Genomic DNA, 26716 nt, shown 5'->3' with positions numbered 1-26716 from the left:
GACGCTCCCTTATGCAATGTCTTCATAAATTTCAATATGGATTTTTCTAGAGATTATTATATGATTGATTTCAGTGGTTCCGGCATTTTTTCCTTCAGCAATTCATACAAAAATTTCTTCAGCAATTGCTCCGGGTATTTCTCATTGTATTTTATATTTTCAGAAATTCCTGCAGGATTTTCTCCTCACCTCAAGGAGTTGCTACGAGAGTTCCGGTTGCTCTAGAGACCCCTTTACGTCGTATACACTTTCACAAGAGCTGCATCAGGGCAGCATCAGTTCGTAATATAAAGCACCACGTGCGTCATCATATTTTAGTTTGCACATTTTTTCGTCTGCAAGTGGCCTGTCGTTCCTCAGAACGAACCTCTCGAGAAGCTCAGCAGTAGTAGTAGCAGCAGCAGTTACTGACACGAGGGGCCACTTGTAGAGCTGATTAAAAAGGTGAAATATGAGTGAAAAGCAGCGCGCATTTCTTGCTTCCCCCGGTTACAAAGCTAGACCCACAGCGTGCCGTCCCTGTTGTCGTCTTCGTAGTCGTCATCATGTTGGGAAGAAAAATAGATTCTAGTCAGCAAATGGAACACAGCATCCGATGCGAATGGAAAAGGGCTTCACAGGTTTTTTTTCTGCTGGAACGTAATATCTTAGATTTGATATCATGTCCTCCTGTGATGAAAGGAATGGTCTATGGAGTTTCAAATGCAATATGGAGATATATTGCATATTCTTTTTATGAGGCTTTGAAATCAATCGAAAAAAATATAGGAATCATATATGATTTCTTTTGAAACTTTTCAAAGTAAATAAACAACAATTGTACCCGCGGAATTTGAACCAGGAACATTCCCGAAAATGATCGCGACATTAACACTCTAATAAAACCACCACGCCAATCACACAGAGGAAGGAGAAAAAATGAAGAACAGCAACGAAGTAAAAATGAAGAAGTAAATTTGCGTGGCATGCCTCGAGCATGTATGCTTAACGTCAACGGAATCGTTGCAACACACATATTTTAATTAACTACCACAGTTGTACGTGTCTATTGGTGATGTTTCTAAAATAGTTATCTCAACAGATAATAGTCTATTTTTCGGTTAATCCCCCCTTCGGATAAATTAGCAATGGTATACTGTTCTTTCAAAGACTTTTTTCAAAAGTAAGTTTTGATTGCCTGCGCTAGCTAAAATAGTAATTTTACCATGAAATCTTTCTGTGAAGTGGTCAAAGAACGCTCAGCTGCGAAGCAGGTTTTTTACCACTTGAGGCTTTACGCCAAGAAAAAGATCATAAAATCTAGAAATTATAGAGCACACTATATGAAAATAATATGATAATCAATATTCACTTCTTATGATAATGATGTGACTTCAAAAACAATTCAACCTTATCGAAAATAGGTCATTGAAATATATGCAACTGCACTCATCTGTTTCATTGCGCTGCCCAATCCCATCAAACCGACACGAATAATAATTTCAATAAAATAATGCTTTTTATACGATCAATATTTTCTGCTACACGAAAAAGATTTCATTGATTTTTCGCATAGCCATTTCCTCCAACAGCTCAGTACCATCATCGGTACTGGCCTGTGGGCCACACCAAAAACGAACGAAAATCACCAGCAGAGTGAATCGTAAACAAGTGCTGCCTCTGAAATATTTATTGAATATCAGCAACCATCATCATTCACTTATATCTGTTGCCATTCTCATTTTCCCTCTCTGGACTACCTCTCAAAAAAAAAAAAAAAACACAGAAAAATACGCGCGTTCGTAAAAACATGAATAAATTGATTACCTCACCACCACCACCGCCAGAAACCCTTTCGAACCATCATTCCCCAGTTCCCTCCGTTTTCAACTCTTTTCCGAACAGTCATCCCAATTGCCTTCACTACTCGCGGGATGGTAGTATGATGGTTGCTGGCACAGTCACAGCCAGCTCGCCGCCACAGTGTGTATGCAAACAATATCAGATTGTGTGACAAAGATAGCGCTTTCGAAAAATTTTCGGTCCGATTCGCTTAATTAATTCATAACAGGACGAAAGTGAACCGAGCATAAAATGTCAGAGGCAATCTCACGCCTACCCCTTGTCACCCGTACCCCGTAACGTGCAGTGGGACGGATAGAGAGAAGAATGCTAACCGGAATAAAAAGGGGTGGATGCTGAGATTGAATCACCTTCTAGGGCGACAGAGCTATCTTTTTATATTAATTATAAAATTTCTCTAAGATTTCCTTCAAATATTCCTCCAAGTACCGCAACTGATTTCTACAAAAGTTAGACGTAAAATTTCTTTAATATTATCTCCAGAAACTTCTCAAGATTTTATTTTTCGGAAATTTCAGCAAAGGGATTTCTTCAAAAGTTCTTTAATGGCTATTATTAAAAGACTAAAATATTAACGCGCACTGAAACGGCAAAAATTAGCAAATGTCAATATCTCACAGAAGTAATATTAAAAACTATCAAAGTCTTTGATAACAGAGAGATGTTCCTTCTTTTTATCATCTGCACAAAAAAGTTTGAAAAATATCCATAGGATTGCCAGTTATTCAACAAAAACCGAAATTTTTGTTGCTTCACCCATACAAAGTGTTAGGCGATTTTGATCAAGTTTATTGCTAATTTCTAATTTTTAATTGAGCGATAATATAGCTGCCCTTTAGAAATCTAACCTGAATAAGTCTTTGGAGATGTTTTTGACGGAACCGCAGGAGCAATTTGAAAAAAAATCTTGAATTTTGGCAGAAACCTCCCTAGGATTATTTAAATGGATTCCTAGAGAAAACCTGAGAAAAATCCTTGGAGGATTTTTACAGGACTTTGTCGAGGAACTTTTAGATTTCTAAAGGAATTCTTTCAGATATCCTTCCAGGGATTTCTTCGGAAGTTTTTCCAAATTTCACAAAAAAAATACAGAACGAATTCATCAAGATTTTTTTGTCTGTATTAACGAGATTTTTAACCCTAGGCTAGTTCATCTCGGGACCCACGTTTTACTTCCCTTCCGAAGGAAGAACTCACATTATGTGAGTATGTCGGGAGTGGGATTCGATCCCAGGTCCTCGGCGTGATAGTCTTGTGTTCTAACCACCACACCAGGTCCGCTCCCAACTCATCAAGGAATCTCTGAAAGAATTTCTGGATGATTTTTTGACGGAGTCTCTTAAATAACTTTTAGAGTAACCCTTAGACAGTGGTGTTCCGACTGAATTCACCTTATCCTTAACCCTCTAATACCCAAATTTTTTATTTTGATCTAAATATTATTTTTCGTCATCTAAAACCGATTTAAACATGTTTTGGAAGATAATTCTTTTTAATTCTCGATTTCGTGAATTTCAGTTTTTTTTAATTTTTCTAATTTTTGCTTTTGAACATCTCTACTTTTTTATTTTTTCCTGAAATTCTATTTGGAATACGGATTTTTTGAGATGAATTATTGTAATATTTTTATTTTTAATTTTTTTTCATAGAAAATTTTATTTTCCGTCTATTTTTAAGGAAAATAATTTTAGAGTGTATTCGATTCCCTTAAACTATTCTACCCTAGAATGATTTGGGAAAATTTTTAAATATGTTAATTGTGGCGATTTAATACAACATAAACTATGACGTCTTAAAGGTGATTAAAACATCAATTTTTCAATGATTTTTAAAAAATGTAAATACGCTTTAAAATACACCAAAAACCATTTTGAGATATACAAAACAGTCCTAAATATAAGCCAAAAATATTAAAAAAAAAAGATTTTCCACGAAACAAAAATTACATAAATACTCAAACTATACCCCGTCTAAAGGCGGGGTTGGGTATTAGAGGGTTAAGGTTACCGTGGGCTGAATCCACATTATGCAACCAAAACAAAAAAAATGGCGCTGCGTGACTCTTTTGCAACTTGTGTGCTGCTTGGGTTTAATGACTAACTTAAATTGAAGGGCTCATTTTACTCTTCCTAATATGTCTCAAAAGACTCCTGCAAGTTCTCCTGCATTAAATCTTCCAATGATAAATTCTTTGTAGAACTCCCCCAGAAATCCTTTCTTAAGGATTCCTTCAGGTGTTATTCCAAGGATTGTAATCTTATTGCAATCCAAATGTATTCCAATTGTAAAAAATCCTGGAAGAATCCTTGGAGATTTTCCCGAAGGAACCTTGTAGGAATTCCTGAAGGAATCCTTCGAAACATTCCTGGAGGAATGCCTGGAAAAATTCTTGGAGATTTTCCTGGAGGAGTCCTTAATAGAATTTCTGGTAGAATCCTTGCAAGAATTCCTGGAGTCATTCCTGAAAGCCAACCTGTAGAAATCCTTGGAAGAATTCCTGAATACTTGTAGAATTCCCGGAGGAATCACTGGAGAAACCCTTGGAGGATTCTTTGAAAGAGTTCCTGAACGAGTCCTTGTTGAAAAATCATGGAGGATTCCATAGAGGAACCCTAGGAGGTATCCTTGGAGGTATCCTTGGAGGTATCCTTGGAGGTATCCTTGGAGGTATCCTTGGAGGTATCCTTGGAGGTATCCTTGGAGGTATCCTTGGAGGTATCCTTGGAGGTATCCTTGGAGGTATCCTTGGAGGTATCCTTGGAGGTATCCTTGGAGGTATCCTTGGAGGTATCCTTGGAGGTATCCTTGGAGGTATCCTTGGAGGTATCCTTGGAGGTATCCTTGGAGGTATCCTTGGAGGTATCCTTGGAGGTATCCTTGGAGGTATCCTTGGAGGTATCCTTGGAGGTATCCATTTTTTATTTTCTGTTCGGATGAGCCACTGCGACCAGTATTTAGATCTTTTGTGGCAATACCCGTATCCTTAGTATTTAGTGCATTGTCATTGAGAGGCAATGGAGCATCGATTTCTGTACAGATCTTGTTTTGTTACCTCAGAGGTTCGAGAAATCGAATGTGATGAAAAAGTACCGTTTTCACAGGGATATAAATCTCAGCGAAAGTGCGCCCTTATTCACACATAATCGATTCTGTTTCTGAGAAAAACAAAACGGTAGAACTGATATTTGTCCATGCATCGGAACCCTGGCTTCTTCCATGTCTTGCTTCTAGTTTAGTCCCAGGACAACATTGAAAAACCTGGGGCTTTAGGCTAGTTGCAAAACGCTGTCAAATTAGAGAATGTGTTCGGTAATAAGAATTCACGTGAGTCCTTGTATCACCAGTACTTATCAGTCCTCAATAGGTTTATACGCAATTAGATACGCAAAGCATGTTTGTTTTCCTTACATCAAGTGTAGTCTCGGCGAGGATAAACCGAGTCTTTAACTATCCGTAAGGCAAAATAAATGCAATTTTAGAAACTGTCACTAGTAACAAGGGCTTTGTACCATTAATCCTTATTACCAAAACGCATTACCCTAGCTTAACAAGTTGGATGTCACCAGGGTTCAGTTTGGTAGATCTTACTCCGTAACGCAACCCAAAAGGGAGATCTATCCACGTTACGGGCTCCGTTAAAGATCGAGCATGTTTAAAACCCCCTTAACCATTCATCCCTCAGCACGGGTCGCCTGACACCTTGGATTGGGGTTCCCTGTTTGGTGGACTCTTACCCCCGGAACAGGGGGTCCGTAGTGCTATTCTAAGCCGGCAACTACACGGCAACGGAGGTATCCTTGGAGGTATCCTTGGAGGTATCCTTGGAGGTATCCTTGGAGGTATCCTTGGAGATATCCTTGGAGGTATCCTTGGAGGTATCTTTGGAGGTATCCTTGGAGGTATTTGTGAGGCAAGTACAATGATACTCTATGCCCAGGGAGTCAAGAAAACTTTCCCGTCCGGAACGGGAACCGAACCCGCCGTCTCCGAATTGGCGAACAGCCTTAACCACTAGGCTAACTGGAGACCCAATAACATTGGAAGCCTTGAAAAATGGTCACCAAAATAGATTTATTTATGAAATGAACAACATTTTACCAAACAAGTCTTCAGAAGTTATTCAAATATTTAAAAAAAGCTTTACAGGAGTTTTCCCCAGATACAGAGATTTCTTCAGAAAAACATCCCTTGGGAATACTTTCCGAAACCCCCTAGGAATTTTCAGGTATTCCTTCAAGATTTTCCTTCAAAAAATTCCTCCTGGTTTCCTTCAGAAATTTCTCTAAGTTTACTTCAAATATTCTTCCCACCGCACCGGATTTCTACAAAAATTAAACTTAAAATTTCGGCAATATTATCTCCAGAAACTTCTTAAGGTTTTATATTTCAGGAGTTTCTGCAAAGGGAATTCTTCAACAATTCTTTAATGTCTATTATAAATATTTCGCTTTTTTTACGTTTTACGTTTTAGCTGCTTAATATAGACTGAAAGAGCCGTAAAACAAGCGAAATACTCGTCAATACAGTCGTAAGCAGTCAGTCAAAGTCTATTATAAAAATTATAAAAATCTCTGGAAGAAATCCTTGGAGGAATATTTAACAGAATTCAAGAACGAGTCCTTGTTAACAATTCACGGTGAAACCCTTGGAGGTATTCCAGAAAGAATTTTGGAAGAATTCCTGGAGGTTTTCTTATTATTTGAGGAATACTTGGAGGAATTCATGGAAGAATTCTTGGATGAAATCCAGGAGGAATCCTTGGAGGAATCCTTGAAGAAGTAGTTGGAGGAGTTCCTGTGGGAATTCTTAAAAATATTTCTGGAGGAATCTTTGGAACAATTTCTGGAGGAATGCTTGGACGAATTCCGGGTGGAATTCCAGGAAGAATCATTGAAGGTATTGTTGTGAAAATTTCTGGAGGAATTTTTGGAAGTATTTCTAAAGTAACCTTGGAGGAATCCTTGAAAGTATTTGTGGAGGAATTCTTGAAAAAACAATTTGGAGGAATACTTGGAACAACTCCTGGAAGAATGCCTGGTGAAATTGCTTGGGAAATTTCCAAGAAGAGTGCTTGGAGGAATTCCTGGAGGAGTTCTTAGAAGCATTCCTGGTGGAATCGATGAAGGAATTCCTAGACCAATCCTTGGAGGAATTCTTGAAGGGAGTAATCCCTGGAAGAATCTCTGGAGAAGTCATTGGCATAATTTCTATGGAAGTGCCTGGATTGGATACATTTGTTTCTGGAAAAATCCCCGGAAGAAATTCTACAGAAGTCCTTGGATTTGTTTTCTGGAAAAATCTCTGCAGGAATTCCTAGAGGAATTTTTGGAAAAATTCCTGCAGGAGTTCCTGAAGGAACCCTTAAATAGTGAAATTGTGCACAGTGCAGCTTATTTTCATACTTAAATCACTCACATTTGCACGTACACTAAGAAGCATGCAATCCGTGCCCTTGAATTAATTTCTCGAGGTGTCCTTGGAGGAATTCATAGGAGAATTCCCGGAGTAATCCTTGGAAAAAATACAAGAGGAATCTTTGGAAGAATTTCGTAAGAAATTCTAAGAAGAAGGACCCTTGAAAGAAAATACAAGAATAATCTTTGGAGGAATCTTGTAAGAAATCCTTGGAGAAATGATAGGATGGATTTTTGCAAAAACAAAATTTCTGAATCTTTGAGAGAATTTCTGGAGGAATCCTCAGAAGAGTCCCTGGAGGAATCCTTGATGGATGGATCTCAAAGTACTTCGAAGGCCGCACTACAGGACGTGGAGGAGGTGTCAGGCCATTCGGCCGAAGGTCATTAGGCCGAAGGCCATTCGGCCGAAGGTCATTAGGCCGAATGGTCATTAGGCCGAATGGTCATTAGGCCGAATGGTCATTAGGCCGAATGGTCATCAGGCCGAATGGTCATTGGGTCTTCTTCTTGCCGTTACGTCCCCACTGAGACAAAGCCTGCTTCTCAGCTTATTAACTGAGAGCTTCCTCTGCAAATGACCATTTTGCATGTGTGTATCGTGTGACAGGCACGAAGATACTTTATTGATGCTGAATCTACTGATATTTTACCCATGAATTTTTCCTTCTTTTAAATATAGGCTGTTCTTTCTAGTATCATTGCTGAAATAGTTTTTGGCGCTGAAACTGCTGATATTCAATTCATAAATTTTTCCTTCTTTAAAACATAGGCTATTCTTTCTAGTTCCATTGTTAAACTAGTTTTTGTCAAAAATTGTTGGAAAAGGTAAAAACAACGGCTGACTTTCAATTCGTCCTGATGACCATTCGGCCTAATGACCATTCGGCCTAATGACCATTCGGCCTAATGACCATTCGGCCTAATGACCCAGCATCCGTGGAGGATCGTATGCGACCCGCACGTCGCAGGATCAGCACGACTGCCCTTAGAAATTCCTGAAAGTATCCTGGAAACATTTCTACACGAAAAGCCTTAAAGCAATTTATGAAATCTGGCCTAGCCTCTGAAAGGGCATATCTGTATTGAGTAAAAAAAATACGTTTCTCTCTTTGTATGGCCTATCTGCATCCACCCACGCACATCAACACCCTTATCGGTAAAGAATGTTATTGTGCTTGGGCTAATACATATAGGTCCTATTGAGAAAGAAATAAGTTTGTTACCCAGAAGCAATTACGCCCTGTTCAAATCATATGCCAGAAATTACAAGTGGAAGAGTTTCAGAAGAAATCACTAGGACAATAACTGAAGGAACTTCTTCTAAAGGAATTCCTGGAAGAATTTTATAAGATACTTCTGGAGGAACTCTGGATATAATTTTAAGAAAAAAAACTCGGTGGACATTCTGAAGATATTTTCTGTAAATTCATAGGGAGATTTCCAAAGAACGGAGTTTTCTTTAAAGTTGTTCAAGTTTCAAAAAAAAAAACCGGAGAAATTACTGCAGAAATTCATGCAACAAATTCAGCAAAAAATGCAGACAAAGGTAGGGTAATTTTCCAATTGTTGCACAGTTAAAAACTCGCCTATTGTTGCACACTCCATGTTGTTGTTGTTGTGGCGAATTTTTAGCCGTGTAACAATTGGAAAATTACCCTACGAGAAGAATTCTTGAAGAAATCCCAGAACAAATTTCCGAAGTGATTCTTGGAGGATCTTTGAAATAAACTTTGTAGATTCGGATTGGTCATGCTTGAAGGAATTTCTATTCCTCCAAGCTATAGAGCCACTTGATAATCTCCGTCGTCTTATGGCGTAGAACTGAACTCGATTCCACTATCGCACATGGATGGCTTGAAATTGTTTAAGGTATCCCTGAAGGAATATATGAAGGCGAAGGAATATCTCTGGAAACATTTGGGAAAAAAATCTAATCATAATTTCTGAAAGCATTCCTGGAAAAAAATCCGTTCTATTTTCAAGAAATCTCTTAAAGAAATTCCTATGACAATCTCTGAAATAATATCCGAGGAAATCTCTGCAAAGATCGTTAGAGCAATTCCTGTGAAGGAATTTCGATTGTAATAACATTTTCCGAAGAAATCTATAGGAGAATAAAAGAACTCCTCGAAAATGCCTTTAGAAAAACCCTCAAGGAAAGTCTGATCGTATTCTTTAACGAATTTCATCAGAAGTTTCCAATCAGTCCTGAAAGGAATTTGTAAAAGAGCCTCATAAGGACTTTGTGAAGGAGTTCCTGGAATAACACCTGGAAAATTCTTGAAGTTCTCTGTGGAGCAGTTCCAAGAAGAAACTTTTGAGAAATTGTTTGAGAAACACCCGAAAGGGGATACCTCGAGGAATTTTTGAAAAAATTCTTGCTGAAATCATTTAAGGAATTCCTGGAAAGCTGTTCCTTCTAAAAAATCCAGAAAACGTTTTGAAAGAGTTTCTTAAAAGTTTCCGGAAAGAATTCTGGAAAAAAAATCCTGAAAGAATTTTTAACGGTATTTCTGTCACCTTTAAAAAAAAATGTAAATAAAAACATATTAAGCAATACATTCAAATGAGTTTCTGTCTAGATGAATCTTTAGAAGAAATCTAGCTGGGCTCATGAAAGGAATTCTTGACGAAATAAATTTCGCGAGAAAAAAAAAACTAATGGAAGAAATGATTGTTTTAACCCTGGAATGATTTTTTTTTTTAATATAGTTTTAAAATTATAAAATTAGAGTTCTGAGTGCAGTGCGTTCAAGATTTATTTTAATCTAATGTTACAACTTCTGACTTCTGAGTGTAGAATTAGCTTAAAAACTTCTGACTTCTGCTGGTTGATTGTGAAGAAAACATAAATTAACAATCAGATTTGAGTATGAAAAAATGCTGGTAGTTCCACGTGAAATCAATACTCTTTCGGACAATCACTAGGCCCATAAGCATTCGCAAGAAAGCGAATAAAAATCGACACCCTTGAACTGGTATCCATCAAACAGCCGCCATTGGCAAAGGTTGAAAATCTCCGGCCAAGTAACCATCCAGCCAGTAATTAATTAGGCCACTTAGCAAGATGATGACCGAGATGGGTGACGCGGCTGAGGTAGTGCCTAATTTATGAGCAATTTATGCATCAAATGAATATTAATTTTCCAGTAACTGAGAGCGTTCGGAAAGAAAATGGAACTGGGTGCTGCACGGGTTTAGTCGGTCGATCGGTGCCACCTTCGAGGGACAACCACAGGGAAAGGTTTCAATTTTCTATTCTCCTGTTATCGGTTTAAGGTGGCGCCCGTCACACTTGATGCATTGGTAGTGTTTACTAGGTTGAGGCAGGAATGTGCATGCCCTCCGCAAGGATGCGTGGTAAGCTATCGTTTTAAGAATCCCATTTGGCAAAGTCGGCACCTTTGGTAATTGATGAGTATGAGAAAATTATGCAGAGTAAATAATACGAGAGTCATTTCACTGTTTACCTATGCATTCAGGCAAGTAAATTATAATGGCAACTCACGCCATCGAGTTCAAGTTATTGATGAAAAAAGCATATAGAACAAAATGGAACAAGAAAAATGCTCTGTAACCATGATGTTAATTATTTGTTAAAACATCGACAATGCAAAAACGTCAAAGTGAAGCCAAGATGTGAAACCAAAATAATATTTACAAGATGCAGCATGGATTGAACCCAAATACCTGTGCAATGGAATAGACTTCAATCGCCAGTAAGGATGTGAAAGTAAAACTGCCCATATTGCCAATAGTATTGCTGGGCAGATCCCTATAATTTTCTAAGCGAGATAGAAATTTATCCCGATGCTACTAAGGGTATCTCTCAGCCTTAACGATTATCATCGAAAGTTCGCCTTAGAAAAATGGGATATTTATGTTATACACAAATCACCAAATCTGGGTTTCGATGTCATTCTTGAATAAGTTATCAGATGAGCTCAGTTTACAACTTTTACTTCAATGAGAGCTATTTCAGTTATTTAATGGAACCATGTATGTATTTCGATTAGGTCGACCTTGTAAAAAGCATATCATTCTAACTAAAAACTGAATCACCGCTGTAAGCGGGGTACTAATGCGATTACTATCCGCAACTTATTTTTTCTAACCTCATTCCGGATTTCAAGCACGAATCAACTACAAGTAAACTCCACCCCCACACGGTGCATATCCTTGTCCTTGCGATGGAAAAGTTCATATCGTGGGATCAAGCGCACCGTATAATTCAATTCAAAATCCTTCAAGCGGTTATACACGACGTCGAAGTCGTGTGGTGGTGGCCATTCCTGATGGAAAACCACATTCTCATCGTCGTCAACCCGTCGGTCGATCCTCGCCAACATTCAGTGGCACACATAGTTCAACTCCATCGAGTTGTTAGCACTGCAGCTGCTGCCAACGCCGGGAATTCGCTCGCAGGTCAAAAATTATAGTGAGACATAGTTTTTACTGTGGGATAACACCACCGTACCGCCTTCGCGGGGCGTTCTTCTTCGGTGTAAAATAAAACTGTTTCTAACTTTTCTCACCCACCACGTTACAGGTCAAAGAGTCTAGTTAGGTTCGCTACAATTACTCGGATGCTAGAAAATCCGTGCTGCTACCCGTTGGTTGTGGGTCTGTTTCGTTGGCCAGGGTGCATCTAATTTGGCCACTCCCAGAGGCAATACACGTGATTGGCCAAAATAGAAACCAAAGTTGAACATATGACTAAAACTGCGGCAATGCTTTTTTTGGCTACGTTTAATGCAAAAATCAAGTATAAGCTTGATTTCTACATTTTTCCTACAAATATTGACTGACACCTTTTATTTGACACATTGGTAATTTTCATAGGATTATTGGCTGTCTTTATAAAAATGATTTCCCTTAGACTGGCCAAAACCGGTACCCGCACCCTATACATTTCCGAAATTCTCACAAATTTGCCATACATTCTTTGGAAGGAGACAATGTACATCCTCCACGGGTAAAAATCCGGAACCCGAAACTGGAAAAATACGTCATGTTATGGATATACACCATAAAAATTCGGCATGATAACGACGTTACGTTTTTGATGTTTAGTGCTAATAATTATAAATTTTCAGTAATTCAGTAATAGTTCACATTGAGTTGAGAAACCCTGGTCTATTGACACGCAACGATATTCGAGGTCCTCTTTAATCGGCGATTTCTCGTGCAATTTCAATCCAACCGACCAAACCGTATCCGGAAAATTCTGAAGTATTCCCTGCTAAACGAAATACAACATTGGATCAATCAATTCCTGCTCAAACCGATGTGCAAAAGTGATTTTAATTTTTCTGTAATCCGCTGGTGAGCCCAACTGAAAACAAAAGATTGTACCAAAAACATCCCGTTCAATAGTGGTAACGTTGGGTACGTTATATTGACATATTCACAACGTCAGTGTGTCAGTCGCTCAATTGTTTAGTACTAATTTCTGCCTGTTTGTTTTGCTCGGTGCATTCACACGTTTCAAAGCGGTGCCGTGCAGTTGGATAGTGATAGTGCTTCTTGGTGCGTTCGGTGGTGTCAAAAGCCGAAACACTATAATCGAGGCGCGGTCTCTGGTTCAACTTCGGCTTTATTGAATGTGCTCCAAAGAGTGATATGATAAAGGCTTGATTTTGGGAAAGCGCTGGGCTTGTTCACTACTACACAGTGTTTATGCTTCTTTAGACGGCTCCATAATATCACTTTGACAACATTGTTCTAGGGAAGTCCTCATTTTCAGTTGGTATTCTCTGGCGTAAGAAAAGTTTTGATATCATGGATGCATGTAAAGCTTGCGCACGGAACTTCGTGCGATCTGATCGAAGTGTTTTGTGCAGTGGGTCATGCGGAAGAGTTTTCCACCCTGGTTGTGTTGGCCTAAACGCAACAAATTTCAAGTCGTGGACTGCTAATGTCGGATTGCTCTGGTTTTGTGAAAACTGCCGAGTTAATTTCAATCCCAGTATTATGGACCGGGAAGCAGTCATTATGAAAACATTGCGTGAACTCCTGCTCCGAGTTGATTCGATGGATCTTCGAGTTGGCCAATTCGGAGAAAACTTGAAGGCGCTCAACACCTTGATGTCATCGTCTACCACTTTTAAGCGAGATTCAAACTTTTCATCGAGATTGCAACATGCTATGTCGGGAACAACGATCTACGATCCCACCGAGTTCTACAACACCATTGATCGTTTTAACCTGGATCTTTCACTTCGGTCAAACGTTGCCAACAATACCATCGTTGACGAAGACGAAGAACTCGAGGCCGCTTTGGAGAATGATGACCCTCGTAGCGATCATCACGAGGATGTCATGACCGCCAACAACGCCATGTCTGCCACTTCCAAAACTTCTACCTCAACCACGTCCGCTCCTACTACCACCGTCACCACCGCTGTCGCTGCTGTTGCTGCTGCTGTTCCTCGTTGTGCCACTACTGCTGCTGTTCCTCGTTGTGCCACTACTGCTGCTGCTGTAAATACCTCCTCCGCCACTAATGTACCGACAAGCTATGCTGCCATCGTTTCTAGACCTGCCTCTACTGTGAATACTGTCCAAAACAGCGTTTCGAACTCCAGCAACAGTGTAATGAACAACATGCAACAATCCAATGGAATTCCCAACGCTATTGCATCGACATCGTCCAACACTAATGTCCGTACGTTATCGGCTTCTCCGAACACACCACCGGCCAGTACATCATCCGCTCCTCAACGACTCATCAATGCAGTGAATGATTGTCGGTTGAAGGTCGTAAATCGAAACCATCCAGCGCGTCATGCACCGAATGACGAAATCATGAAATCGTTCTACCTTACTCCGTTCGACGTTGGGCAGTCAGAAGAAGACATTATTGAATACTTGCGCGAAACCATTAATGTTGATAATTCCACTCTGAAATGTGTCAAATTAGTACCACGTAACAAAAATGTCGACGAACTATCATTTGTATCGTTTAAGTTATCTGTCTCTGAAGATTTAGTATCTGTAATTAGCGATCCATTTTATTGGCCTGAAGGTGTAGAAGTGCGTGAATTTCAGCCAAAAAACGGGAGTATCCAGAACCGTGTAGCTTCGATACGAATAGCGTGAGTACCACTAACACCAATGTAGCATACTTTCCTATATCTTCTTTACATGCTGTTTCTTTGCCTGATTCCCAAATCAATGAATCAATTTATGAAGTCAAGAGTAAGTTACATTACTTAGATTACGATAAACTCAAACTCGTATTTTCAAAACATTCTAATAATTTTTTAAAAATTGGGCTCCATAATGCGCGTAGTCTTACTAGCAATATTGAAAATTATCGTGCTTTAATAGAAAATTCAAATTTGAATGTTTTGGCGATTGTAGAAACTTGGCTAAAGCGATCCCACACGAACATGTCAGTTGGGCTCGAGGGTTATGCAATTGTACGATCTGATCGACATAACAAAAAGAAAACCAGAGGTGGAGGTGTTGCGTTTTATTTGAAAAAGAACGTAAAATACTCTATTATTGCCAAACCAGACGGTGAATCGGAAATTGATTATTTGTTCATAAAGTTAAAACAAGCTAACTTAGTGTGTGGCGTTGTATATAAGCCTCCTGATATTAATGATTCTAAATTGGACCAGATCTTCAAGCTTCTGTCTGAACTTTCTTCTACTGAGCCAAATATTTTAATTATGGGTGATTTTAATATAAATCTTAAAGCTGAATCATATAAAACTCGAAAGCTTCTTGATCACCTGAGTGCTTTATCGTTCAAACTGATAGTAACTAACCCCACTTGTCACAAATCTGATTCTTCGTCTACTATTGATATCTTTTCTGGGAATTGCACTAGTAATGTGAATAACGTTTATCAATCTTCCGTAGGTGGATTTAGTGATCATGACTTGATCTGTCTTGATTACAAATTCAAGAATCCCAAAGCTAATTCCCACGTTTATTGGACACGCGAATATCATAAAATTGAAATTGTCTCATTCACATCAGACCTCCGTAGAACTGCCCTTAATAATGTTTTCAATTGTGCCAGCGCCAATGAAAAACTTCGATGTTTTAATGATTTATTTTTAGAAATTCTTGATGGACATGCTCCACTTAAAAGGAAAATAATAACCAACCCGAATAGCCCTTGGATTGATAATCACATTAACCGACTATTCAAAAATCGATCAGATGCATACGAATGCTGGAAGCGAGATAGAAATAATCCTCAAAAATGGAAAAACTTTACATGTCTCAGAAATCTTGCCAACCGCGAAGTAAAACGTACTAAGCGAGAATTTTTTGCCTCTAAACTCAATGCCGATCTTCCAGCAAAGCAATTATGGAAAAACATAAAGCGGTTGGGATTGAAGCAAAACAACACAACTGCGGGCGGTGGCGATATATGTGCCGATTCACTGAATACATTTTTCGTTTCACACAATGTTCCCATTTCCTTTAATCTAAATGAAGTTTCTTCAGACTGCGAGTCCAATTTTTCATTCCGGTGTGTAACTTCTGATGAAGTACTTACAGAATTCACTTCCACTTCATGTGATGCAATTGGTAATGACAATATTCCATTGAACATTCTGAAGTCGTCCTTGTGTGTCATTCTTCCTCATATTACAGATATATTCAACTGCTGTATCACAACTTCTAAGTTCCCCACTGACTGGAAAATTGCTAAAGTCATTCCCATTGGAAAGATCGACAATCCCACTACAGAAAAAGATTATCGTCCAATTAGTATTCTTAGCGCCCTCTCAAAAGTATTTGAATCAATTCTCTCAATTCAACTCAACGAGTATTTAATCCAGAAAAAACTACTATGTCCTTTACAGTCTGGTTATCGTAAAGCATGCAGCACTGCTACTGCCTTGATAAAGATTGAAAATGATATTAGGGAAGCCCTTGATAAGAAAATGATTACTATTATGGCCCTTCTGGACTTCAGCAAAGCGTTCGATACAATTGATCACCATTTATTATGTAACAAGCTAAGGAATAATTTTCATTTGGACCGCTTTTCTGTTAAACTTTTACGCTCTTATTTAGAAAACCGTGTTCAATACGTAGAATTTGACAAGCAAAAATCCGGTACAATCCGAGTACCTAACGGTGTACCACAAGGATCTATTCTCGGACCACTTCTCTTTTCAATGTACATAAATGATTTACCGCGTAGTCTATCATTCTGTGAATTTCATCTATATGCAGATGACTGCCAACTTTACATCTCTGGAAAGCCTGACGACATTGTTGGTATCGTAGAACACATTAATTCTGATGTTCGTAGCATCTTAAGATGGTGCGAGCAAAATGGATTGTCTTTAAATGCGAAGAAGACTCAAACCATAGTTTTCCGGTCTAAACGTTCAACATTGGCTGATATTCCACAAATTAAAGTTGGAAATGAGCTGATTGAATACACACAAGTAGTTAAAAACCTTGGTCTTCTGATGGATTCTAATTTAAACTGGAACAGCCAAGTCACTTCTGTTTGCAGTAAAATTTATAATGCTTTACATTCTCTTGCAACATTACGACATGTTACTCCACAACATATAAGACTTCAGCTTGCTAGATCATTGATTGTGCCCTTGTTCGATTACTGTGACGTTCTGTTTGGACTTGTCTCTAAGAAAAACCTAAAGAAATTAAATCTCGCATTCAATGCTGTCACCAGATATGTATGCAATTTGAAAAAGTATGACCATATTTCGAATTACAAAAATACTATACTTGGATGTAGCTTAACGGACCACTTTAAATTTAGATTATGCATTCAAACCTATAAGTTGTTAAACAATCCTCCACCTTATTTAGAGAGTTTTTTCTGCTATTCTCGATCCTCACGTGTGTCCTTACTGACTGTTCCTCTGTGTTCCACCAATTATTTAAAAGAATCTTTCCGTCATCGCGCTATAAAAAATTGGAATGATCTGCCCAGAAACTGCAGATCTACAAATAGTTACTTTTCTTTTAGGCAAAGAACCAGCATTTTCTTTAAATCTAATATGTAGTTGCTCATTGGTATTAGTTGTAACACACATACTTTGAAAATCATTAGAAGATTATTTGTGCTGTTATAAGTTGTAAGAAGTAAATAAATAAAAATAAATAAAAAATCATGCCGCATGTACTCTGGATCATGACGAAGATTTATGAAATCACGAGCCTCGTTTATGATATGTGTACTTAACATTTATGATTCATCATGTACTTAACATTAATGATCCATCGGCAAAATATGGAAACCGCAGTAAATAAAATTCCTGTATCCACCAATGGACGCTTGGTGACGACGGTGATGGGTGACATAAAGTACAAAACACACACCCGTTTGTTTTGTTGCTTTGCTTCATGCAGCTGTTTTATGGTTTTATGACTCAGGGCATAATTCTATGATTCAGTGGCATGGTTCCATGACTCAGCGTCATAATGTTGCATAAAGGTAAACTAGAAAAGGTTTGTCGTAACGTCTTTGAAAACCATGACTGTTTTATTAAAATTGTAAAAAAAATATTCATGATATTCGTCGTCTTCGTCACGATATTATGACTTGTAGTCATGATATCATAAAGCGGCGTATCTTATGATTTCGTGACTTTTTCGTAATGTTTTTGAGAACGGATTTTTCCCGTGTCAATTTTGAAAGTTATTCATGGTGATTATTTTCTAAACATACAAACTCTAAATCATAAGCATGATATTTTTTTTAGCCCACATCTCCGTCAATTGGTGCAGTGGTTATACGTTGAATTCTTAAGCGGAAGGTCATGGGTTCGATTCCCAGCCCAGGCAGTTCGTCAGCTGCTTTCCCCCAAGAGTGACTGATACTGACCCTCTTCTGAGCTCATGGCTCTGACGGACCCGGATAGTTGTATATCGACGAAGTGTTTAAGTGGTTAAGCACTGAGGTAAATGAGGTTAAGCGGTTAAAAAAAGCTACGATAATGTCGCTGGAGGTTGGTCTATCAAATTTTAAGACCCGAGCAGTAATATAACCTATTGTCTATAACATAGGTTCCGAAATTTTCAGGTCGCGCGACCCCCTTTTGACAGCAAACGTAGTTTTCGCGACCCCCTATAGAAATCCCCACATTTGTTGTCTGTTGCAGTAAAACATTTTACTGTCCCTCGCGACCCCCCGGATGAAGGCCGGCGACCCCCTTGGGGGGTCGCGACCCACAGTTTGGGAAACTATGGTCTATAAGCTTTCAACTGCTCTTATTTACAGAAATAAGTGGGAAAGTCTACAAAAGAAAAGTAAATGATCTATTGATGTCATCGACTAAAAATTTGGGGTCTACAATATCAACGGATTTTCCAGTGTCTACTTTTGTCGCTCTTAGTCTCTTGGTGAGTTAGCTCTCTATGTGAGGAACGGTTTATCTTATGTTATCCTGGAAAACACTGAATTGCAAAAATAAACCTCAACAAAACTTGTTTGGATCTTCATGGAATCGATCGACCTCCAAGTTTCGAATTCTCGCGGTTTTCCTTCCTGCTAGACCAGATTTTGTCTTCATCAAATTTGGCTAGACCTGTTTTCATCATGGGAGACGCTAATGTTGCAGTTAACCATGCATATCGGGACTCTGAGGATTATATCAATCTCTTGCGTTCATTTGGCATGGCAGTTTCCAACACAAGCACAACAAGACCTCAAAGTGGGAACATCTTGGATCATGCAACAATACGGCTTGACGATTTCAACAGATCTAAAAACTATACCATAAACTGCGATCTCAGTGACCACAATTATGTGCTCACAGTATTCGACAGCAAGTTCACTGTGAACCGGGACAGGATCCTTACAAAATCGTTCACCAACTTTAGAGTATTGAACAGACAGTTTAACGAGTTCCTATTACGAAATGACTGGAGTAATAAAAGTCCTAATGCAAGATTGGTTGAAATTGGTGAAAAGTTTGAAGAGCTATACAACTAGTGTAAGTGCTCCAATTATGGTTATAGTACCAATTATTCGCCATAGTTGATTTTCACCCTTTAACGATGTAAATCAACAAGAAAAAAATATGGACAACAGATCACGTTCACAAAAGATGGTTGCACTCATTTAAACTCCACATTTTGCTCAAATTATGGTAGGAATAAATAATTTTCCTTAAAATTTCGGCTTCCTTGCACCTTTTTCCGCCATAGTGTACCAGTTATGGCTAATCACATAAGGAATGCATGCAAATAATGCGAAAAGGAACCGAAGTTAACAAATGTAGCCATAACTGGTACAGGGTTCCTATCATTGGCACACGCCGTAATAAATACTAAAAGTAGTTTTGGCTCCGTTTCTATATTTTTCCAGTAAAGTATGCTAGCTCAGCTATCTTTTAACATATTGGTGACATTCGTTGGTGTTCTTGTTATTTTTATACAAATATTTTTCCTTAGGTAGTGCCATAATTGGTACAGGCACCCTACCAAAACTATGCGAGTGCGTCTAAAGAAGGATGGTTGTCCGTGGTATAGCTTCGATATGAGAATTCTTGGCAACATGAGGGATAATGTTCTAAAAAAGTAGAAGGCACATCGTACAAACCAACAGCTAAGGGATATGTTGGAACACCATAACAAAAAAAATATCTTGGCTATCGGAAATCCAAAACTCTTTTGAAATCGTGTGAATGATCTACTGGGCGCTGATCGAAAGCAAGACACCACTTCCATCAATGTCTGCGGCAAAGGGGAAGTTTCTGATCCAAGTGACCTTCCAAATATCTTAAACGATCACTTCACTTCGATTGGTAACAAATTGGCTGAGAATTTGCGTTCTTCGGGTGACATAAGCCTGCATCAAACCATTATAGAAGAATCAAGCTGTTTTCTCCTTAGTCCTACACCGGAGGAAGTGTGTAACGTTATTGCAAATTTGAACAACGCTAAAGCTACTGGTTAAGATGGTTTTCTAATATCCATTATCAAAGACCACCGTAATTTACTGTCGCCTAGTTTAGCCAACAGTTTTAATGATTATGAAGAACCAGGCATTCATTTATTTAGTTAACATCAAATTCATGATAATACTGAATCAACAACTTGCCGTCATAATACTCGATTTGCAGCTGCAGCTCTCCAACGTCGGTCACGCCCAACACTCGCCAGATCACGCTCCACCTGGTCCATCGTGCTCTCTGCGGTCCACGCCTTCTTGTACCAACCGGATGGTTAGCAAACACCAACTTTGCAGAGTTGTTGTCCGGCATTCTTGCAACATGCCCTGCCACAGTATTCTTCCGGCTTTGGCCACTTTCTGGATGCTGGGTTCGCCGTAAAGTGCAGCGAGCTCGTGGTTCATCCTTCTCAGCCACACACCGTTCTATCGCACTTTGTCTTAGCCGCATTCACCGCCAGTCCGACCTTTGCTGCTTCACGTTTCAGGCAGGTGTACTGCTCTGCCACCGTTTCAAATGTTCTAGCAATAATATCCATGTCATCCGCAAAACAGACAAATTGACTGGATTTCGTGAAGATCGTACCCCGGCTGTTGAGCCCGGCTCGTCGCATAACACCTTCCAGGGTGATGTTGAATAGTAGGCAGGAAAGTCCATCACCTTGTCGTAGTCCCCGTCGAGATTCGAATGAACTGGATAGTTCACCCGAAATCCTTACGCTGTTCTGTACACCGTCCATCGTTGCTCTTATCAGTCTAGTCAACTTCCCGGGAAAGCTGTTCTCGACCATAATTTTCCATAGATCTGTGCGGTCGATACTGTCGTATGCCGCTTTGAAGTCGATGAACAGGTAATGCGTTGGGACCTGGTATTCACAGCATTTCTGGAGGATTTGCCGTACGGTGAAGATCTGGTCCGTTGTCGACCGGCCGTCGATGCAACCAGCTTGGTAACTTCCCACGAACTCATTTACTTTAGGTGAAAGACGACGGAAGATGATCTGGGATAGCACTTTGTAGGCGGCATTCAAAATGGTGATCGCTCGAAAGTTCTCACACATTAACTTGTCGCCTTTCTTGTGGATAGGACAGATTATCCCTTCCTTCCACTCCTCCGGTAGCTGTTCGGTTTCCCAGATCTTGACTACTAACTGGTGCAGACAGGTGACCAACTTTTCCGGGCCCATCTTGATGAGTTCTGCTGCGATACCGTCCTTAAAACCAGGCAGTTACAATATCAGCGGTGTTAGTAGAGCTGGCGGCGTTAAGAAAAACCCATGTATGCTGAACAGTGAGAATATTAGTTGAACAATGGCTGGCTAATGGTGCCAGTGGTTGAACACAATGATAAATGGATATTGCGCTGTGGCTGATTTCGTCATTTTAGCGCGTCTAATTGATGACTGTTTAACTATAACGTTTAGCGTCATGATTCTTCGTCTTCTTCATGGCTCTACGTCCCCACTGGGACTTGGCCTGCCTCGCTTCAAGTTATTGTTCTTTGAGCATTTCCACAGTTATTAATTGAAGGGCTTTCTTGCCTGTCATCGCATGAATTTGTATATTGTGAGGCAAGTACAGTAATACACTATGCCCAGCGAGTCGAGAAAATTTTCCCGACCGGAACGGGAATCGAACCCGCCGTCTCCGGATTGGCGATCCATAGCCTTAACCGCTAGGCTAACTGGAGACCCTTAGCGTCATGGTGTCTTCGAGAAAACTGAGAAGGAAAATTGCTTTTTTTTTTAGTTTTTTAAGATACAAGGTTGATGTCTCCCCTTAGAAAGGGTTTTTGCCCAATAACTTTTTTAGATTTGATTACACTTTTTTTTTCTAATGTTCTACAAAGTTATAGATAACGATAAAATACACAATTCTGTCAAACATGACATTACGCTGATTTCAAAAATTGAATAGTTTTAACGGTTAGTTAAGTTTTTCGTTCTTTATTTCAAGCATATGTGACTTAGTTATACGCATATAAAAATACAAATAATTATCTCTCTTTTAAGGCTAAAATGATCAAAATGTTAGAGTCTGTATTATGGGTTTCGCATAGAAGCTTACACACATTTACTTTATTCTTATATGGGGTTTCATTTATGTTATCGAAATATTTATTGAACAGTTCATGTCAGCTTGCTCTTATTATGTGAGTGAGTGTGTTTGTAAATATTAAGAAATATTTTTGATGTATTCTGGAACGTTCGTTGAATATTTACGTTACATGAATCCTTACCATCTATTTATATTGTCCTACTAACTCACAGTGCTGCCAGTTGTCCACGAAAAGAGCGAATGATGCGCCAAAAGTACATATAAACATTGATTATAGTAAACTATCAATCTTATGGCACTTCATAGTATGCTACTATTAAATCGGGATCTGACGAAACAAGTGACACTTGTTCACTCTTTTCGTGGACTACGTGCAGCACAGTGAGCTAGTAAGGATATAGATGTACAGGGGTGCCTCGATTTAGCGGACCCTCGATTATATAGACCCCAGATTTTATGTACTTCGATTTTATGTACATTTTTAATGGTATTTTTTTTAATATTTAATCAGTTTATAACTTGCAGTTTGTATCATGATGGCTTATAATGCAGGGGTTTTCAGCAGTTCAGCAGGGGTTCTATGAGCAGTTCCCAATGATTTTTTCAGGAACTCGTGAAAGATTGTTTAAACGAATCCTAGCATGGATTCCAGCAAGGGTCCTTCAAAGAATTATCGAAAAATCTGTGGGAGTTTTTTTATCAAAATAATGGAGAAATTTGTAAAGAAATCCGTGGAGAAAAATCTGGAGATACATTTGAAGAAATTATTAGTCGAATTTATAACAAAAGTCATGGGAGATTTTCTGAAGGAACCCCCAGGGTAGTTTCTACAGGAATCCCTGCAAAGTATTCCCGAATGGATCTCACATTTTAACTCTTTAACCTTGGAGGAACTTCTAGAGAAATCCCAGGAGGTTGTTCTGACAAAAATTCAGATTAAAAAATCCCTTCAGCAATTTCTAAAGTAAACGCCGGAGAATGTTTTAAAATAAATCCTTGGGGGATCGTTTGAAAGAATGCTGAATAGAATTTCCGAAGGATTTTTCGGAAAAAAGATCTAAAAAAGATAAATCTCTGAAGGATTTTCTGAAGAAATCCTTGGAGGAATTCCTACAAAAAGTCATACAAAACTCATTCTGAAACTTCTGGAGAAATCGCTAGTCAGTGGAGTTTCTGTAGAAGTTGCTGTGGGAAAATGAACTTTATGTTGACTACAGAAGGAATTCATCGGTTTTATCTTACCCTGCTACATCAAACCATCAGGTAGATAAGTCCCTTCCAGAATGATTCTGCAGCCATAGGTAATGCTTGCGCTGATGGTGGATACACTTAAATCACTATCATTATCTAATTGGAAGTTGCTGTGGGAATTGTTGGGAGGAATTTCTACTCAAACTCATGAATATTTTTTTGGAAAAAATGATGAAATTTCAGAATCATGAAAGATGCTTTGAAAGGATTCTTTGGGAAATTTATAGAATAGAATGAATTTCTAAACAAAAACTCAGAAGAAAATTTTCAAATGGATCCTTGGAAGATTTTTTGAAAGAATCCGTGAAGGACTTTTTGGCCAAATACTCGGACAAGTTCCCGCAAGCAAAAATAGAAAGATATTTTGCAAGAATTTCTGAAGACATTCTTGGTAGTTTTTCTAATGAAATCTCCAAAAGATTCTCCGAATGAATGCCTAGAAAAGTTCATGAATAAATAACTAGAGGAATTCCTGAAGTAAACCCTGGCGAATTTCTCAAAAAATCTCTGAAATGATTTGTGAAAAATCATGTAGAAAATGGTGAAGCAACTCTTGTCAAGTTTCGTTGAATAATTCTTTGAAAATTTCTGGAACAAATTTCCAGTATGAAACGCTTTGTGATGAAACATTTTTTCGGCTGCGCCGCTATTTTGAACCTATGGCTCATATTCAGTCTACATTTTTACGAAATGTGAGTGTCAGATAAAAAAGGGAATATTGAACATCGAAAACCCCTCCCAGAGCAAATTTCTGGCTACGCCACTGCGAATATCATACTGGTTTTTGAAATAAATGTCGATCAAAGACCAGATGAGTTCCCGCAACTAGTAAATGCCAACGAAATTTGCTTTGAGTTAATACGCTAGTGCAGTGTTGAGCAAAAGGGTCTGTCTATAAACTACGTCGGCTCGATGGTTGTTAGGGGGAAGGGGAGGGTGGTCTGCCCAAAGAACTACTGCTATGTGCCACTAATTTACACCTTCTTTTTTTGTAGGCTTCTCTAAATTGCAAAAACAAGCCCAATTCAGCCTATTATTTGACCTAGTGGTTACTTGGCTTTACAGTTGAAAATCGTGAAATCGAGTTCGCTTTAATAAAATGTTCTCCTTAGCTTCCCACAATGAAACAAAAGCGCGTTATAATATTTACGGAACGTGTGGATGACAATAGAAACAAAAAGAAAAAAAAATGACTTACCTGCTCAGCACCTTAGCCGATTTTGAAATTTTGGGAGTAGTTGCCACATAGCCTGCACTGCCCGGAGTAGTTACATCCAGATGTTCCGATGATACGTCAGTCGTGGCCCGAGTATCCTCACTGCTATTACTAAGGCCACTGCTTCTACTACTAGAGCTAGCTTCGTCGTCTTCAATGCTGCTACTACCGTCAACCAGCTTTCCTTCTTCATTTTGGTTGTGCAGCATCCTCTGCTCATTAGTGGCGGATCTCGTTTCAACGTCACTCCCACCGAACGTTCCCATGGCCTTGTGACTCCGCGCCCGATTCGTTGCTTCCTGTGCTTCCACACCAGCTGACGACCCAATCAAAAGGACCAAAACGAACGCCAAACCCGTCGTCAAGAGCATTATTGAGCCGGCGGTGTGCTGCTTCCCACTTCTGTTGATGAACATTTTTTTGGATGGTTCTGTTGGTGTTGGTTTTCCTTATCACAGAAAACTCCGGAGAAAACTGAATTGCACCTAGTTGAATTTCTTCAATAGAAATGGGCTTGCTACTCCACCAGGTGAAAGGTTTCTTTCAGTGAGAAATTTGCCTCCGCTCGCTCTACGATTGCATTCAGCTTTTGAAAAGAAAATTCTCGACGATGGCTCACTCAAAAGTAATTTATGATTTCTCCACAATTTTCAATGGAACTCACTGGTCAAACTCAATCCACACAGTTCCTCAACGGTTACGATTCCGAAGTCCAATGCCTGTCCGAATGCTATTTCATCACGTGCAGATATTTTACCATAATTTCATTTTCCACTCGCGCTCGCTTTTCCGTCTTTCCTAGTTCCTAGTAAGAAGTCGAATCACGGCCAAGCAGATTCCTGGCGTAGCTCACCAAACAAAAACCGTACAAACAACAAGTTTTTCTCCTGTGCGTTACGATTCCAACAATTTTCCACATTCACTTGGAGCGATGCCTTTGCTACATAACTTGATTGGGCAATGGCTGGCTGGGTGGATGATAGCCGAAGAAACAGAATCCTGAGCAAACAATGTTCACCGGATGGGGCACCAACTGATGGAACGTAATAATAATTTCCCCCCTTGCACTCGCGTTCAAACACACCAGAAGACACTAAGACCGGCCACTCAGCAGACGCCACGAATTTATCTCTTCTCTAATGCGATGTGGGATGTGCCCCGTGAGCTTGTGCTGGCTGGATCCTTGCTTCCTTCCGAGGAATAATCTGATAAATGTCTATCTTTTATCACGGTTCACAAATGATTGAAATAGATTAGATTACGAGTGGTCGGGGAGAAGACTCCGTTCTCGTTGACTGCAGTCGACAGGAGTACCGGTTGATCTACTCTGGCGGTGGCGGTGGGAGAAAAGAACGCAAGATTGGACGACAAGAGTGTCGGTCGGTTGGCCGAGATTCGATCACTGACCACTGACCGCATCAATGGTCCAATTGACACCAACGTGATGTTTTTTTTTTTTCGGGGTGGCCGTGGAGAGCGACGAAGACAGGAGCACGCGTGTGTACGAAGATGCTTTCGATATGGTGACAGCCAATAGAACAGGGATGACGAGCTGGCGGCTGAACGGTGTGCAAATATTAGATGAATTGAAATAAAATAAAATGCCAATCTCCAGTTTGCCTAGTGGATATGACTTGGGATTGCCAAGGCTCGTCCTGTCTCGCTCAGTCCCACCTTCTAGCATGTACTTTGTTTTAGTCGCATTCACCACCAGTCTGACTTTTGCTGCTTCGGATGTACAGTTCTGCCACCGTTCCAATAATATCTGTTATCCGCAAAACAGCAAATTGGCCAGATTTCTTGAAGATCGTACCTCGGCTGTTGAGCCCGGCTCGACGCATAACAGCTTCCAAGGCGATGTAAAGGTGAAACATCAAGAAATCCCATTCAAATTCTGCATACAAACTTTTAGAGGCACACATCTGACGAACGAAACATCGAACCAAGCCGCACTAGTTTATCCTGGCTTTGCTCACATGCAAAAAGAAGCAGCTTTTCCAAATCGAGCGCTTTTGTTTTCAAATTTTC

At 39.4% G+C, this 26716-nt stretch overlaps 1 protein-coding gene across 1 annotated transcript in view; it reads right to left on the bottom strand.

Annotated features, from left to right (window-relative positions):
- LOC109420547 (uncharacterized) overlaps positions 1–26137 on the bottom strand; it is a 70045-nt gene extending 43908 nt beyond the window's left edge. The window contains exon 1 of the mRNA XM_029852852.2: positions 24671–26137. Within this exon, the coding sequence (XP_029708712.2) occupies positions 24671–25104 (434 nt within the window). The 5' untranslated portion in view covers positions 25105–26137. The remainder of the gene's footprint in view (positions 1–24670) is intronic.
- Positions 26138–26716: the final 579 nt, after the last annotated feature.

The sequence above is a fragment of the Aedes albopictus genome, chromosome 2, assembly GCF_035046485.1.
Source record: "Aedes albopictus strain Foshan chromosome 2, AalbF5, whole genome shotgun sequence".
Lineage (NCBI taxonomy): Eukaryota > Metazoa > Arthropoda > Insecta > Diptera > Culicidae > Aedes > Aedes albopictus.
The sequence above is the reverse complement of the archived record's forward strand: the minus strand, read 5'-3'. Positions and strand labels throughout refer to the sequence as shown.